At 40.2% G+C, this 16,326-nt stretch overlaps 1 protein-coding gene across 1 annotated transcript in view; it reads left to right on the top strand.

The window, feature by feature from the left end:
• Positions 1 to 16,326, top strand: part of CFAP299 (cilia and flagella associated protein 299) — a 226,819-nt gene that overhangs the window by 74,708 nt on the left and 135,785 nt on the right. Inside the window, 1 exon segment of the mRNA XM_055697888.1 lies at positions 4,132 to 4,223. Coding sequence (XP_055553863.1) covers positions 4,132 to 4,223 — 92 coding nt within the window.

Raw genomic sequence — 16,326 nt, forward strand, 5'->3', positions numbered from 1 at the left:
GCTACTGAAGAGTAGAGGACTGGACTCTGAGGGTCAGACTTGGACAGCTCATTGTGAAACTCATCAGTGATTGATTATTTTTTTTTGGTTTTGTTTTTTTTCTCTTTCATTTTTCCTTTTTAAAAATGGAGGGAAACTTGTAGATGGATTCTGGTAATCATGGTTTAAAGGATCTCACTATGTGGTGTCATTGCAGTTTGAAGACACTCTGTTTTATTTCATTAAAATTAAAAAAAGATGGCACCATGAAGTGAAAATCAGCCGTACATATATCCTTGCATATTGGTCTTGGCAATGCTGATATACTGCCTTCATTCTTCCTTTATCTTACCTTGGCTGCATGTGGTAGGTCAGCCAAAGACTGCTTTCTTACTTTGCTAATCTTTACTAGGATTTTGATGGATATTGGCTAACGTTGCGTGAGGTTTTTTTGAGCCTCACATCCTGCTTGAGGAGAATTAGTTGAAAGGGGCAAGTATGTGTTCAGTGTTAGTTTTGTCAGGAAGGGAGGAAGGCCTGAGAATGTGAATTAGTAAGTCTCGAGCCAGTCTGATACGCCCACAAGGCAGCCTGCAGGACCACAGTGACATTTGATGGAAGTAGTATTTTACTGTGGAGGTGGTGTGTGTTCTCATCCTTGCAGAGAAAACTTGCTAGTGAGAAGTAGGTTGACCAAGCTTCCAGCTCATGTGACTGGACGTAAAAAAGCGAGTATTTGTTCCCATTAATACAGCATCAGAATAATTCCCGATGCCTTTTTAAGCCTCTTGTGCAGTCACAGGTGGCCTTGCTGTGTTTGGGCACATTGAACTGAAGAAGTAGGGTCATCTCAGATTTTCAGAAACTAGGGCACAAGAAAACTGAGCAACTCGCCAAGCTTGCACCACGTATTTGTGACAGATCGAGATGATGATCTTGGGTCTTTCCAGTCCCAGCCTTACACCCTGGTTGCTGAGGTTTAATCTCGTACTGGAGTCCCTCACTTCCTTTCAAAGTACGCGTTCCTCATGTAGAGGAAACAACTCGGTACCTGATGTCTTGGAACAGTGCTTAAGTAATAGTCTTGCCTCAGGACACAATGCTGTAAGTATGTGGTGCTGGGAGGTTGAAACTTTAATTGTTTTAAAATAAAAATTACGTGTCTTGAGATGAGGGAGAAAATTTGGGACTATGTTCTTACGCCTGTCTCCCCAATAATCTTGGGGCAGGTGTTTGCAAAACACAGCTGCTTTGCAAAAGTTAGGCCTGACTGTGCATTCCAGTCCGGCTTTCTGCTCAACGGGAACACGGAGCGTACTGTTGAAAGGATAACAGTGTGACTTTTAGAAGTTCTTCCCATTATCTCAGTTTGATAAAAGCATTCTTCAGCTCAGCAGGGCTCTCTAAAAGTTAAACTGCATTGTTCTGTTTCCAACTGTGACTCCACTGCTCTCAGGAAAAGCCCACGTGGCTGAAGATGTAGGAAAATAAAGTCAATGAAGCCCTAGGGAACCATAACAAAATGGGGGAAAAAAGCAGCGTAGCCTGTCAAAATAAGAATTGAAGAGCCTTAACCTAAGTTCAAAAAGAGCTTTCCTTCTTTCTGCTTCACTAATACGTACCAGTGAAAACCAAAGAAGCATGCTGCGAGTAAAAGGCATCTGAAGTGGGACCGGGAGAAGGGTGTGTGGGACAGAGGAAATACTAGGAGCTCTTGGAAGGAGGAGAACAGATTGGAAGGTGCAATATGGTGTGGAAATGTATGGTTTCATAAGTGAAAATTTTAGCATCATAAAGTAAGAATTGTATTTATGGAATTAAACCCAGCAACCAACAGTTAATAGTATTAAAGTCACTAGGAGTTTCTGTACCCAAACAAGTTCCTTTAGAAAACTATCCCTTCTATTTTTGCTCAACTGTAATACTCTTTTCAGTATTGCTTCTATTGAAGGATACTGTAGTGAGGAGTGTTACTCATTGTTAATGCTGCTGCTTCTGTATGTGCAGGAAAAGCCTATCTTCAGAAGGGGAGAAGTTAATATCAAAATTAATATTCAACACAACTAGTTAGGGAGCATGTGCCAGCAGGTTGCTGACAATAACATGTTTGAAGAAACATTCAGTGTTATCTTTGGATATGCTGCTTAATGTTTGCATGCCTCAGATTCCCATTTGTAAAATGAGAATAGTAACCTTTTGTATTTTAGTTTTTCCACCAGGCTTTTCTGTGTCTGGGTATTTGGTTTCAGAGCTCGCCAAGACAGGATGGAGAAGGAAGTTATCTTCAACACATTGCAGGAACCTTCTGGATTGCTTATGCCCTGCTCTGTTGTCCCTTACACCTCTGACACACCTGCGGTATTTTAGCTCTGTGTTTTTACACTGATTTTTGACCTAGACAGGGCCAGCCAATGATACCTCGTATTTTTCAGGAACAGCGCAGCTTGATGACATGGCTAAGTATGTTCTAATGTGGAAGTAATGACATTTACTAAAAAAGAAGTTTTATACATCTTAGGGTTCTGCAAGTGGGTCAGTGATTATTGTGATGATGGTTGAAGGATGAGAGAAAGACAAGGCTTTTAAAGAAAGGTGAGATCTCTTACTGGAATGTAAGATTTAAGTGGCTAAAAACACATAAGCTTTCAGGCACCCACACCCTTTGTCTGGTCCAAGATAGAAGCCACAGACTTGGCTAGAGTAGTTGTTAAATGTGGATTTACTGTTGATTTAGTAGTAACCTCTGCCAGAGAAAGGAATACTTTGGGGATCTAGAATTCTTAACTGAACAGAAAAAAGGAAAATTTGATGCTTCATTTCTTATGTCTTTTACGTGTACTTAATTGAGGTGTTGTAATCCATGTGTTAGTCTTTCATTTTTTTTTTTTACAGTGCAGGAGATACACTTCTGTAAGAGCTTCGAACTGTATTTCTGGATAATGACTGGTAAAGTGGCCAGATATTGATCTGATACCTCTATATGAGAGTTTTGAAACTTATATGCAGGTTTTTCACTCAGTTTAAGGACATAACCATGTACATATTAAAACTTACCAAAGAGATTTATTTTCAGCTTGTGTGTCACTCTTTAATTTGAAACTTCATACATTATACACTTGATAGAAAGATCTTTACTGATGCTGTATTCTGTCTACTCAGATTGCTGCTTTTTATTGCAAGGTTCACATCGAGATAATGGGGAGATGTAATAATCCTTCCCCTTTCAGGTAGATCTGTGCTGAACTGGGAGGCACTGGTTTGCCTTGGGTTGCCTGAGAGAGCACTTTCTGGTCAGCATTCACTACTTTAGACGTTAAAAGGAGAAAAGTTCCCAGTAAAGCCACTTCAGTGCAGGATTTAGGAAGTCTCCACTTCCTTCTCATGCGCGCAAAGTACACAGTGGGTGCAATGATCCCTGCAGATGGAGAAGGGCATTAGATTAGGCTAAGGGACTTGTAGAAACCATTTTTAAACCTTCAGCTTTTGTTGAAGGGTTTGTCCATTATTCAGGGCTTTTGTCCATATGATGCGTGTTTTTTGTTTTTAATGGCTGTTTGAGTTCTAGGGCACTATGTTCAAAGACTAACAAGAACTTTTTAGTATGTGGTATCCTTTCTTGTGTGGGTGGGATTTTTTTTATTTTTTGCCGTTTTTTGTGGAACAAAATTAGTTTTTCTTTTCATGCTGTGTACTTAAGGATACAGAAACTATATTGACCCTACCCCACCAAGCAGTCCAAGTATGCAGTAGTTCATTTGATTACTTGCTGGCTGAAGAATAAGGTATTAAATCTGTTGAAATCTGTATTGATACACTGTGAAAATCTGGTATACTTATGTAAACATTACTTTGGCCATAATTCTGGAAATATAAAATAAGTGCTTAGACTACTCCAGTTATACAAATGAAAATTTGTGTGAGAAGAAGTCACCTTTTGATAAACTACCATTATATTGTATACCGGCAGTAGTGGTGAATTTTGAAGAGTGATTTAATGGTTTGTAAAAGCAGAACAGGTAATAGACAAGCTACAAGAGGGTGAGGACTGTCTCATTATATTTACAGAACACTTAACCCAACAGTGAACCCAAAGCCTATGGCAATAATTAGTAATAATAATTGTACTTCCCCCCCCCCCCCCCCCCCCCCAAGGTCACTAGCAAGTGAAGGAAAATAACTTGAAGACAACTTTTTGCAGGCCCTGGCAGAAAGAGTGGAAGCCAATATTACTGGAAAAATTTCTGTGAGTACCTGTGACATCGCAATCTTCTTAACAGCTTGAGATTGAATCTGAATAGGAAACAAAGGTTTTTTTACAGGAACACTTCAGGTGGAACATTTGGAAAAGATTATTTGACTTAGGAGAGATTTCTTGAAGCCTAGAGTTTTGGGGTTTATTTTTTGGTTTTTGGGGTTTGGTTTTTTTTTTTTAAATTAAATAAGCAAAGCATGTGAAAACACTGCCCAGAAATCTACAAAAGGTAAGTGATGAGCTGAAGGATACAAGAGTAAAAACATCCAGTGAAGCGTATTTTGATTTCATTAGTTGTTGTAGATTCCTGCCTTGCAAAATTCATTCCCATGTGTGCTTTACATAGAGGAAGGTGCAGCCTGTTGCTGGGAGAGACTCGCTTTGAAGCTCATTCACATAGATGCTATTGGAGTTTCCCTGATGAGTTTTGGTGGGGTGCTTGATGTGTTGGCTCTAATGTAGGAAAGCGTTATGAACGTGGCCGTGTGCCTCTTGACTCAGCCAGCTCACACGCGCTAGCAAAGCTGTCCGTGCGCTGTGCTTGCCAGTGCTTTACCTAACCAGGATAATGCTGGCAGACGCTGCTTGGGAGTCTCTCCTGCTTGGTCTGTCACTCCCTCACATTCATGTGGGTGTGCTCTGAGGACAGTGTTGCTGAAGTTTAAATTGCCACTTGCAAATATAGCTATATCAATATCCTTTGGTTTCAAGGGGTGGTGGTCCTATATCTTTGGCTTTTTAATAACTTCAGTTTTGCACAAAGAAGAGTTTGTGCCCGCCTGCTTTACAAGGAGGGAAGTTTTGAATTTCACCATTTAAGTTCAATCTGCTTCCATTTAAACTTCATAACACAACTGAAAATGGGCCCAGAATGGTCATCCTGGCCTTACTGCTGTGTTTAGTTAGAATAGTGTTGTTTCTTGCCTTCTTTATGGCGTAGCAGGAGCCTGGATTTCTGTCTGTTAGATTGAGTGTCATGTTAAAGAAAAACAATACAAGTGACTGCAAAGGCAGCGCTGGGCGTTCTGGAAGTCAAAAGTGATCGTGATCTTATTTCCTGGTTCTCCTTGCTTAGGAAGTTGATCAGGCATATGCTAATGATTTTTTTGCTTTCCTTCCTATTGAAGCACAAGCCTAACTCCCCTCCCTCCCTCCTGTAATTCTAGGGTCAATATTATTCTTTTATGGCTAGCTAATTAATCTCTAGAATTTGCAGAGGAAATGCTTCCTGAAGTGTGGTTCCACAACATATGTGAGCAAGCTTTCTCAAGAAGCTTCAAACACCTTGTGGTTTCAGCTGCCTGACAAATATCCTGGGAACTGTGCTTCTTGGGATATTTAGGGATTTCTGTGGGAGAAGTAGGACACAAAAGGTTAAATGTATGGTTTAGCTGTGCAAATGGAACCACATGTTTACCGTAATGTTTAAAAAAACTCCAACAACCAGCATTTGCTCATTTTAGCACCTTACTCCTGCAGTTCCTTTTCTGGTTGTAGTTTTCAGAGCATCCTATAAAGGAAATGTAATTTCTTAATTTTACAGAGGGGGGTACTACTGAGTCATGCAGAACTGTTCAAGCGCAGAGAAGGACTGTCCATTTATACCAACAGATATTTCTGGCTTTAAGTAAAAGCAGCAGGGCCAAGCCCAGCATTTTGGGCTGGCTGAGACCTCTCTATGGATTGATTCCAGTCCCCAGACTGTGCTGACCGGGGTGCTATGTGGGTCTGGAGGTTGGAAATGAAATGTGCTTTTCTGTTCCCTGAGGAGGGCACTGGCAAGGGTTGAGGTCAGTAATAGGCTTCTCAGTCTTGGGGACACGGTGCAGCAGCATTCATTGGGCACCTGAAACGATCCAGAGCAGTCTGTGGACTCCTGGAAGCTTCTGCTACAGATTCCCCTCCTTAGGTGAAACTCAACCCTGAGAAACCTGGACAGAAAAAGGTAGAATAGGTTCATATGCTTAAAATGATTATTTTTTTTCTTTACTAAACCAAAAGAGGTTTTGGGTGATTTTTTTTTTTTTGTTTGCTTCCTGATGCTCTGAGGCATGTCTTTATATGTTGATGCTAGTTTGGTTCCCCTCTGTGCTCTTGTGCTGTGTATCCTTATACTGCTGTCACAGAGGATATCGAACCAAGCAGACGGGAGCCACCACAGCTGTGCTAAGCAGAGCTTGGGTTCAGAAAGCACTGGTAAGGTTTCAGTGCTCTGCCTGGTGAGTTACATGTGGGTCTCTAAAAAATGAAGATAGATAAATTATGAGCTAGCCTTTAAAATTAAAATAAAAAATAAATAGTTAGTGTCCCATCAAAATGAAGACAGCTGGTCTCAATTCCCAATTTCCCAGGCCCCCTGCAGTGATACAGTTTCTAGGCCCCCAAAACAGCCTCTGGTTATGTACGAAAAGTTTTTGGAACAGTGAGTATTATTACAAGCTATTCGGTACATACCTAGATATAATGAAATATGTCAAGTGTGCAATTTCAGCCTCAGCTCTGATTCTCCTGCAGTTTGCTGGTTTACAGGAGACCCCATAATATTTTCTTAATACACTTCAGTGTGGGAACGCATTTCAAATAGTGATGCAGAATATAAACCTGTTGGCTACAATCATAAATGCACACAGACATTTTTGTTTTTTACTGTTGCGTGCCTAATGAACCAACAGCATGGAGGTATTCCCTTATGAAACCATGCTTGGGATTTTTTTTGGCTTGATAGTGCCACCTGTATTATTACTGGAGCTACAGGTGATTCTGTACATTTTTAGGGGTTGTACTTGGGCTGTAAGACTGTGTATGGTGGTTGCTGAGAAGACCGGCCTACCCAAAGAAAACACTGCTTCCTTTGAAAGCTAAAGCAGCTACCAAGCAATGCTCACGTTGCAGGACCCTGTCCGTGCTCAGTGAGACACTTGCATGGTGTCTGTGCTTCTCTGTTCAGTGTGTGATATCTAGAACCTGCTCCTTCTTTTGAGATGAAGGCAGTGCAAGCAGTGGGATTTGTTTCCAAGTCACGCGAGTTGGACTAATAAAAATGAGGCACATAGCAGGGAGTTACCGTGACTTCTTACCCTCCTTTCAGTGGCATCATGCAATAATAGCAACATGGGCCTCTCTGAGCCAATCATTAAAACCGTGGGATTCCTTACAAAAAACTGGTCATTGGAAGACAAACTTTTCTCAATCCATCCAGGTAAGACTGGATTGTCAGGATGAGATTATCTGCCTTGGTGGTCCTCAGCACAACAGAATTAATGCTGCTTGATGGGGTTACCGGCTTTAGAACTAGATTTCAGGGCTACTGCAGAAATGGGATATGAAAAAGAAAAGGATCTAAAAAACTTTTCAGAAGCTGAGTGAGTGTGATCTTAACAAAGATTTTTGTCATACTTTGCTCCAACATTATTCACAGCAAGGCTCAGCCTTTTATTTAAGGGTTAGCAGTGCTTCTTCAGCATGTCACAGTGGCAGGGATGTTCCACTTGGGAGATGTAGTGAATAGTGTCAGTGCTCTCACCTGATGTTGCTGGTGGGAGCTCTGCTGGTACGTTTGGACCCTTAGCAATGAACCTCTGCCAGAAGACGATTTTCTGTTTGTCTTCTCTGGATGTACAGCCAGCCTATCCTATTTGTAAAAAAACCCCACTCCCACCACACAATACCCAAAAACACAAAACCAGAGCAAAATCCATCAAACCTAATCCAACAAAACCAAAAGGAAAAAAAAGCAACCAAAAAGCAGGGTAAAATGTCTCCTCCTTTTCTCACATAGAGTGGGAGCAGGATGATTAAAAAACATCCAGTTTCGAAAACTGCACTTTACTGTGTCTGGGGGGAAAAAAAATAAATTTCTCTCAGCTGTACTTGGTCATTCCCTGTGACTTGATTAGCTGAGGTTCCTATTTCCTCTCTGTTTCGTATTGGCTTTTGTAGGTCGTCCATAGGTCAAGTTGATCTGGGAGGTTAATTCTCTAAAATGAGGCCGTCATGACAGAAGTTGCATGTGTTTGCTTTATTAACCAGTTCTGTTTAAAAAGCTTGGTCCAGAAAAGTGAGAAATAAGATGTATGAGGTAGAAGGTGGTTTTAAAAAATGAGCAGGGGCTGCAGCGTAAGGTAACAATGGCCTGCTGATGGATTTTGGCAGTACTGGTGCATTCTCCATGTTCTCATAAATGAGAATTCACCTGAAATCCAATGCAAGTCTTATGATCAGATGAACTTGGCAGGCAGACAGGTCTTGACTTTACACAGGTGTATGTTTACCCTGTCTAGGCCTCACCTCTACTCTGGTATGCATTAAATATTACTTGTTTATTCAAGGTGATAAAGGGCTCTGTGGATATCATAGTTTGTATTTACAAAAGCTTAGGAAATTATGCAATACTCGGGAACTCCTTTTTGTGTCCCAGAGCAAGTCTTTTGGTTACTGTGTGAATACATTGAGGTTGATTTTTGGGAGAGGCTTGGTGTGATGGGGCGGAGAGGAAGACTACAGCTACGCTGCTGTGTCTGAAGACATAGGTACCATGTAAGCTTGGGTTTGGATTTTGTGGCAGTCAGAACAAGTTATAGTTACGTTCTTGCAAGCATTGGTGCCAGCATCGGAAGTGTTTAGGCATTTCAAAGAATTAGGTGGAATCTGTTGCTGGATTTTAGGGACATCAGTAAGCTAAGGTTTCAGCCTTCCTCCCCCTCCTCCACTGACTGGGGGGAGAAAAAAAGTTTTCCACAGGAAAAAATAAAAAATAGAAGCCCCCAACCCTGATGTTCCTGTTCCCAGTCCTGTGAGAGCTACAGCCAGGAGGTCAGATGAAATTCATGCCCAGGAGAATTGAACTCCTTTTGTTTTTTCTGCACTCAGTGTTGGCTATGAATGCTAGATGGCTGGGCCTTTTTGGCTTTGAAGTTTGTACTGTTGAAGCTGTATAAAAGCACAGGTTACAGCTTATTCCTTTAGAGCCATTCAAAGCAACCACTGCAGCTGATTCAGAAAAACTTGTGAATTAGGCACTTTCTGGTATATCCGTTTCCTTGTGTTGAAAACTTGATGAAGCGTAAGATTGCATTGTATATGACCAACAATATTGTGCTGACATGATCTTTTTTTCCTTTACTGTTCCCCAACATCTATGAAGGGTTCCCTTTCAAGAAAAAGAGGGTATGGATATGTTTATTTCTCTTTTAACTGAACTCATGTATGTCTGTTTAATAACCTGCTATGGAAATTGCATGAGTTATGCAGGTAATCACCGTAATTTTGAACAAATCACTTCTGCCCTTGAAGTAAAAAAATATATATCAAATTCCATGTCATTGGAGTGTAGTATGAAAGAAGTGAAACTCTGTTTCCTGGAAATAAATGTAGTCTTTTTACTTCATCTCTTGAAGGCTTAGTATGCATTTCTTCCCAATTAAAAGGGTGTAGGGGTGTGTGGAAATTGTGTTACTTGTTGAGACTTCTTGTGCCAATGACAGGTGAAACTTTTTTTCCTTACATTTTATCTCCAGATATTATAGGCACGATTATCTGCTACTGTTTGTGTACCATATGCCGATGCACGTTTGGCAACAGGTGTAATAGAGTATAAAAGCACTTGGAATGCTCAGAAATGGGGCTGTTGGATCCAGAGTCCTCAGAACCTCAAAATCAGCTGTCAGGGAGCTGGCTGTACATTTACAGTGTAGTTTTATTTCTATTATTTCACTTGTAGGATCATGAAGTACTGACAACAGAAAGGGGATAAGAAAGCAAGCAAAGAATGCTACTTAAAATGTTATACAGCATGATAAGGCAGCTCTTACGTTCAGTGTGATTTTCTGTCAGCTCTGTTCTGGAGAAATTTATCTTCAAAAGGTACAGTTAATATAGTTATTTCCCCACCACCACCCCAATTCCTTCTCTGTAAGCTGTAGATGCAGTATCATGTAAAAATCATTCTAGTTTAGTTGTAACATGTGGATTGTATTTTATTTGAAATGCCTAAAAATCACGTGATTAGATATTCTGTGTAGAAAAACATGTGGAAAGAGAAATATAGAGCATTTTTTATTTCTTCATTTTTTTCTGTAATTTATTGAAAGTGAAGCAAGAATTGAGAGCAGAGTATGTTTTATAGAATACATGAACTGTATTATTGTAGTGACATAACAACTGTGAATAACTGCAAATGACTTGTGCTGTGGCAAATGGTCGTGTTTCAGAGCGGCTGACAGCAAGGCATGGGGCATATTATTTGAATGGGTTTAGCTGTTGTCAGAAGGTTCACTTAGAATTCCGATTAAAATGCATAATTTTATTAACGACTATGAACTGAAGACCAATTAGACTTCTTTTAAAGACCTTGTAGCTGGCTTTATTTGTCTCAGCAGGAGTTTTGGGTTCCTTATAAAGATGGTTCAAGAGGGTCTGATGAGCGATTGCATACATGCATGTGATGCTGTGTCTACGTTAGCTTTTGAGTTGGGATGAGCAGAGTGATTTTGAAACAATTCTGTCAGTGGGCCCTACTCCTCATTGGTTTTAGATTGCAGAGCAATCTTGGAATACACTTGTTGGCTTTAGCTGGAAAAAAAGAGAGTTCTTCCTGCAGTAGGGAATGGCAGTGTGGCTGCCACAGGATGAACTGCTGCATTTTTTTGTCTTGTGTACTTAAATGTTCAAATGGCTAGTCAGTCCTGTTTTTAAAGTGAACTTTTTTGGTTGCTGACATTGACTTGCTCACAGATTATTTCCCTAACTTGAATTAGCTTTCTGCAGTTGCCCTTTGCTTATTAATATTCTGAAAAAAAAATTAAAATCTTTTGTTTATAAAGTCAGAAATTATCAGTTTGGAAACTTTAAATGCAGATTGTAAAATGGCAAGTTTACGATAAGGATGTGTGTTTATTTTCTGGGATATTTTTCTGTAGGATCATCATACAAAGCAGAGAACATGTACTGGCTGGCTGCTTACCACATCTGTAGAGGTAGTGTTTTGTCTACTTGGAAATGGAGGTTGAAGTTACGTCCCTGCAGAAATCAGTGGCTATTTTGACACCATTGAGCTAAATGGAGCCAGAACCCCATCTCCTTGTATCTGTACTACTAAGTTAGTCTTCCTTGAGGCAGCACTGCTTCATGGAAGAAAAATAATTCTTCAGTGTGAATAAGGATCTTGGGTTCCATACTGATCTTGGTATTTCTCTGCTGCTGTCAGCTGTGTTCCTTCTGCATTGAACTGAGATAAGCATTTGATACTTAGTTTGCTTCATGTTCTCAGCACTAGCTTTTTGCAGGTGTAAATGTAAGCCCAGTGGGTGTTACAGAACATAAAACCAGTTATGCACAAGATCCCAACTGGAAGGTAGTAGATGTGACTCTGGAGATACTTCTTTATCGCTCCTCAGCATGCACAAAATGAACTGCTGTGAATGCCTTTGTGAAACATGTCACCGGTTCGCAGTAAATAAGTAATAACATCTGACTTAACTGGAATTTTCTTTAAAAAGTGTGCAAATGTTTTAAGAGCCTTTCAGTGTCTGTTCTTAGGCATTGTGTTTCAGGTTGTATGTGCTTTATAATGTTAATTTAAAACAAATAAGCAGTGTGGTAAAAAGATGTCTGGGTAAGCTTAGTGAAATGTGATGGTACTGATAGAACAATGGTGATATGTTCAAAAACATTTTTTTTTTTTTGTTTGTGGTCACTGACTTTTAAAAGTCACTATGCCCACATGTATGTATTAGCATTTTTCAGCTTTTGAACCCTCACAATAGGGGTATTTCTCTTTTCCTAGCTGTAGAAAAAAAAAACACAACCCAACCATCTGGCTGCCTAATGTTACCAAACACAATGACTTTCACATTACAAATTATTACCTCTAAAGGAAGCAATAGAGAAAGGCGGAAAGAGCTGATGCATGAAAGCTTTTAGTGGAAATGAATGAAATAAACAGCTATTCTGTCAACAGATCATTTTGTATGCTCAAATTAACTAATGGTCTGATAAGTGAGACTCAGTGAAAACCAGCTGTAAGAGAAGACATTCAAAGCATTACTAAAAGAAGCACAAGATGACAGCTGGAATGAGAACTAATGGGCTTTAAGGGGGTTCTCGCTGTTATATGCAATATTCCTAAATATTTCCTTCCTTAGCATTGAGTGACACTCTTGGCCACCTTGCCTGTTAGTGTGAACAGCTTTGTAGCTATGCTTTGTACATGCTCATGGACTGCTGGATGTTGCTGAGAACAGAGTTTGTTACAAGGGGAAATTGTTGCTCTTCGACAAAGTGATTCTCTGTGATTGAATCGTTACTGAGAGAGCCCCTTGGTACCATGACATTGGATCAACGAGTCATCAGATGGTCATACAGATTCTTTCCAAGTACCCAGTGACCTCCTAATTCAAACTGTTGCAGAGCTAGTCAATACAGCGTATGCTTTCATTTTGTATATACTTTTTAAGTTGTAGAGTAATAAATGATCCTAGCACATGCATAAAGTATGTCTACAGGTAATTTCTTGTAGTTCCTTGAGGTCAACTAAGTGCATCAGTTGAAATCCTCCATGAATGTCAGACAACATACGTTGGTTGATCTCACAGGAACTTGGAATGTGGTGACACTGCAGTATGTGGGAGATGTTCCATTTCCTATGGAGATCGCACGGATGCAGTTGAAATAGAATATCTTATAAATAATATGCTGCACTTACTCAAGAACTCACTTGGAATACAAGAGGACTGTGTTATACAGTAGCCAACCTTCCTACACAGCCAAAATCTCAGTACAGAGCGGGGTCCTGACAGAGGGTATTCCAGTGTGGCAGAGCTGATTTTCTAGCAGGTTTGCGAACTCTGGAGGTTTCCCAACTCCTGAATAACTCATAAGGAGTATTTTCTAGGTAGCTGGCTGTCTTTGAAGAGCTTTGGATTGTTGTTGTGCCTGTTTGGTTCCACGGTTCTTTCCCCTGAAGGAGGCTCTTGCCGCTGTGGCTGCTCTGAGGGTTGACTTGCACCATCAGGGAAGGTGCGTCAGGGCAAAAGCCATAGCGGGGCCATGGCATAAGCCATCTTTGATGGAAGTGTAGGTACGCGTTTCGTGAAATCCATGGCCCGTGTGTGTTTTTCTTGAAACTGAAAACTCATGTTGAGGCAGGCAGTCCAGAAAATTCTCTCCAACAGGCAGGACTATTGTGTGAAAATGAAATGCTTTCAACATCAATAATTTGCAAGAGTACTAAATATATATCTCAACAGGAGTGAGAAAGCAAGGGCAAGAGAGACATTAGCATTTGTGGGTATTTTAGAATTTTATTTTTATCCATGTTTGTTTTGAAGCAAAATTTGTGTTGCTTCAAAATAATAAATATATAATCATTTATCTATCTAATAAATAAATATAGTGCTATATTGGCATGTTAGGTGTAAGCACCTCAAAAATGGTGAAGTTAGACATTTCGTTGTAACTGTTTGAAACTTAGTCAAACTGCAGGTCTGGCTAGACAGCAGAGCCTGTTTGTTCACCAGTGTGTAAGTTTTGAACAGTTCCCACAGGGGAGAGGGAAAAAAAGAGGGGAGTGGGGCGAAGGGGAAGTATACTTCTCACATATCCAGTCTGCTGTCTTAATCTGGGAGACAATTTTTGCTGTGAACAGGAAAATCGTAGAACTACATAGCATCATGAGCTGTCTGGGAGAGAACTATGACAAACATAATCATTTACAGATCTACTTCTAAAGGAAGCTAATCTAAAGTTCAACAAATGACACTTGTAAAATCTGTCTCTTTGTACTTAAAATAGCGTTGCAGAATCCAAACAGAAGCCCTTTTTACTAGGTGTTGCACAGTTAGAAGAAACCACAATGATGCTTGACCAGCATCCTTTAAGCAAGGAGAAGGGGGATGCATTTTTTTCTTTAAAAGATGGAGAAAATTATTTCACACTGTGCCATAAGCACTTTGCAGCAGTGCTGGGAATGAACTTTCCTTCAGACATGTTGATCATGGGATCACTGTGGTTCTGCAGTGCTCAAGTAATGGCTGTTGACAGCATATGAGAAACTCTACCCTAGTTTCCTTTTACAGAGCCTGTAGCCTGTTTCTTAAATAGAGGTAGCCCTCTCATGCTTAATTGCTTTATTATTGTCTGGTTTTTATGATGTTCAGTCAGCATTGTTGTTCTAATAACCTTTTTCAGTTTGGCTGTCCTGGATCATAAACTGCAACGTACAAAAACAAACACTTGAAAGTCAGATCTGCCTTACTGAAATTCTTCTAAGTATATGTGTTGGCGTATATACTTGTAACAACTATGTGAGTGTCCCACAATTGCCAAATAAAACAATACAAGAGAAAACAGATTGTTAACCTAAAACACAATGAAATGCCAAAGGTAAAACAGTCCTCCTCCCTCCTCCTTGGCTTGAAAATAAGTCAAAGGAGAGAACCAGACATTAGATCTTTTTCAAATTGGCTGTTTTTCTTGAGTAGTATATGTACATTCCTTGACTTTGCCTATTTTTCACATCACTGCAACTTGAAGGGTCACAACTTGTGCTGTGAAAATGCTGTGAGAATTTACTTATCTGGAAAATGTATGACAGTGTTTAACGAATATCAACTCGTGAGCTCTTAACCATTTGAGCACTTACAGAGTCGTGGATCCAGTCATTGCAGAAAAGGGTATACCAGAAACATACTGTTGGAGATCTTGGTTTACTCATTTACATATTTGTATTTTGTAAATAAAGATGTCTTTTAGTGCTTCTGGTAATAATTACATTCTTAAAATTAGGGATCAGCTGCTCTTTTGTGTTCTGTAATCACCTATGTAATCCAGACAACTGGCTTTTGACTCATGTTCTGTAACGTGATAATGGGCTTTCTCCAGAAGGTTGAGAAAACAGGCTGGAGGCTGATATGTACAAATGTCTCTGGCAGATTTTCTTACTATGATGATCTACAGCAGTGAGGTGTATCTGTGATGTAAGTTTACAGCAGTAGATGAGCAAATAACTCCAGTCAAAGATCCAAAAAATAATCGAAACTAATGGAGATAACTGTTCTGTTGTTCAGAAACAGAAAAAAAATAGTAGTGCACGTTCCATAGGTCACAGTGATTTTGTTGTTTAACAGTAAGCAGAGCTCTTAAAGAGTACTTCTTGCTTATATCCCATGTCCAGGAAGTGCAGGCCTGATGCTGTGAACCTGTTATGTTTCCTCTAGAAAGCCGCCTTTCCACACACCAACAGCCCCTGCTGCATCCCCTCCACGCCCCACCCCCCTTTTTTTTTCTTCTTTTTTTTCCCCTCCTAATCTGTCCCTGGGTTCTCTCAATGATGATCATGACATGCTCTAGCGCTTGTGCTTTGTCTGACAGGGAAAGATGAACATGTGGTCTGTGCTGGGTAGCCTTTCTGCTTTCCCTCTCCTGCCCCTATATGTTACTACTACCTAATATATTGGTTCTTGCTCCCTCCAGGTTCCCCCCTTGGTGCTTTTCTCCCCTCCTTTTGGTGACCCAGGTTGCCTTCGGTTCTAGGGTGGAAACCTGCCCACATACCTTTGGTTTCTGCCCTTCCCTTCAAATTGGAGATTGACTTTGCTGTGAGGTAACTGTAAAACATCTATATCTATAGCATCAGGGCCCTGGCAGGAGCTGGCTATTGTTACTATACTAACAATAGTTAATAAATAAAAGTCCATATTCATGGACAGTTGAATTTTGGTGCTATAAAAGTTGGTTGTGAAACTGTTGCTGACCATAGTGAGATCTGGGTTATGCTTGTTAGCATCGGATGAATTAAAAAGAGTTGTTTAATAGTAGTTACTGCTGCTCATGTGAGGGGGGCATGCTGTTGCTGTGGAGTCCTCTGGACATGCCCCATTGTAGCGTTTATAAATGCCCCAATGTGTTCTAGAAGCTGTCCAAAGGCAGATGAAAATAATTTCGATCGGGTCCTTTCAGACCATGTTGTAAATCAGTATGACTCCTTAGCCAAATGGAAAACCGCATGAACCACATGACTTGGCTCCCCTGAGACCACAAATGTTATTTCTATCCATTTTTTTTTTCCCATTCCCATTCAGCGATTTGAGTCTTTTATC

This window comes from Falco cherrug, chromosome 1, assembly GCF_023634085.1.
Source record: "Falco cherrug isolate bFalChe1 chromosome 1, bFalChe1.pri, whole genome shotgun sequence".
NCBI lineage: Eukaryota > Metazoa > Chordata > Aves > Falconiformes > Falconidae > Falco > Falco cherrug.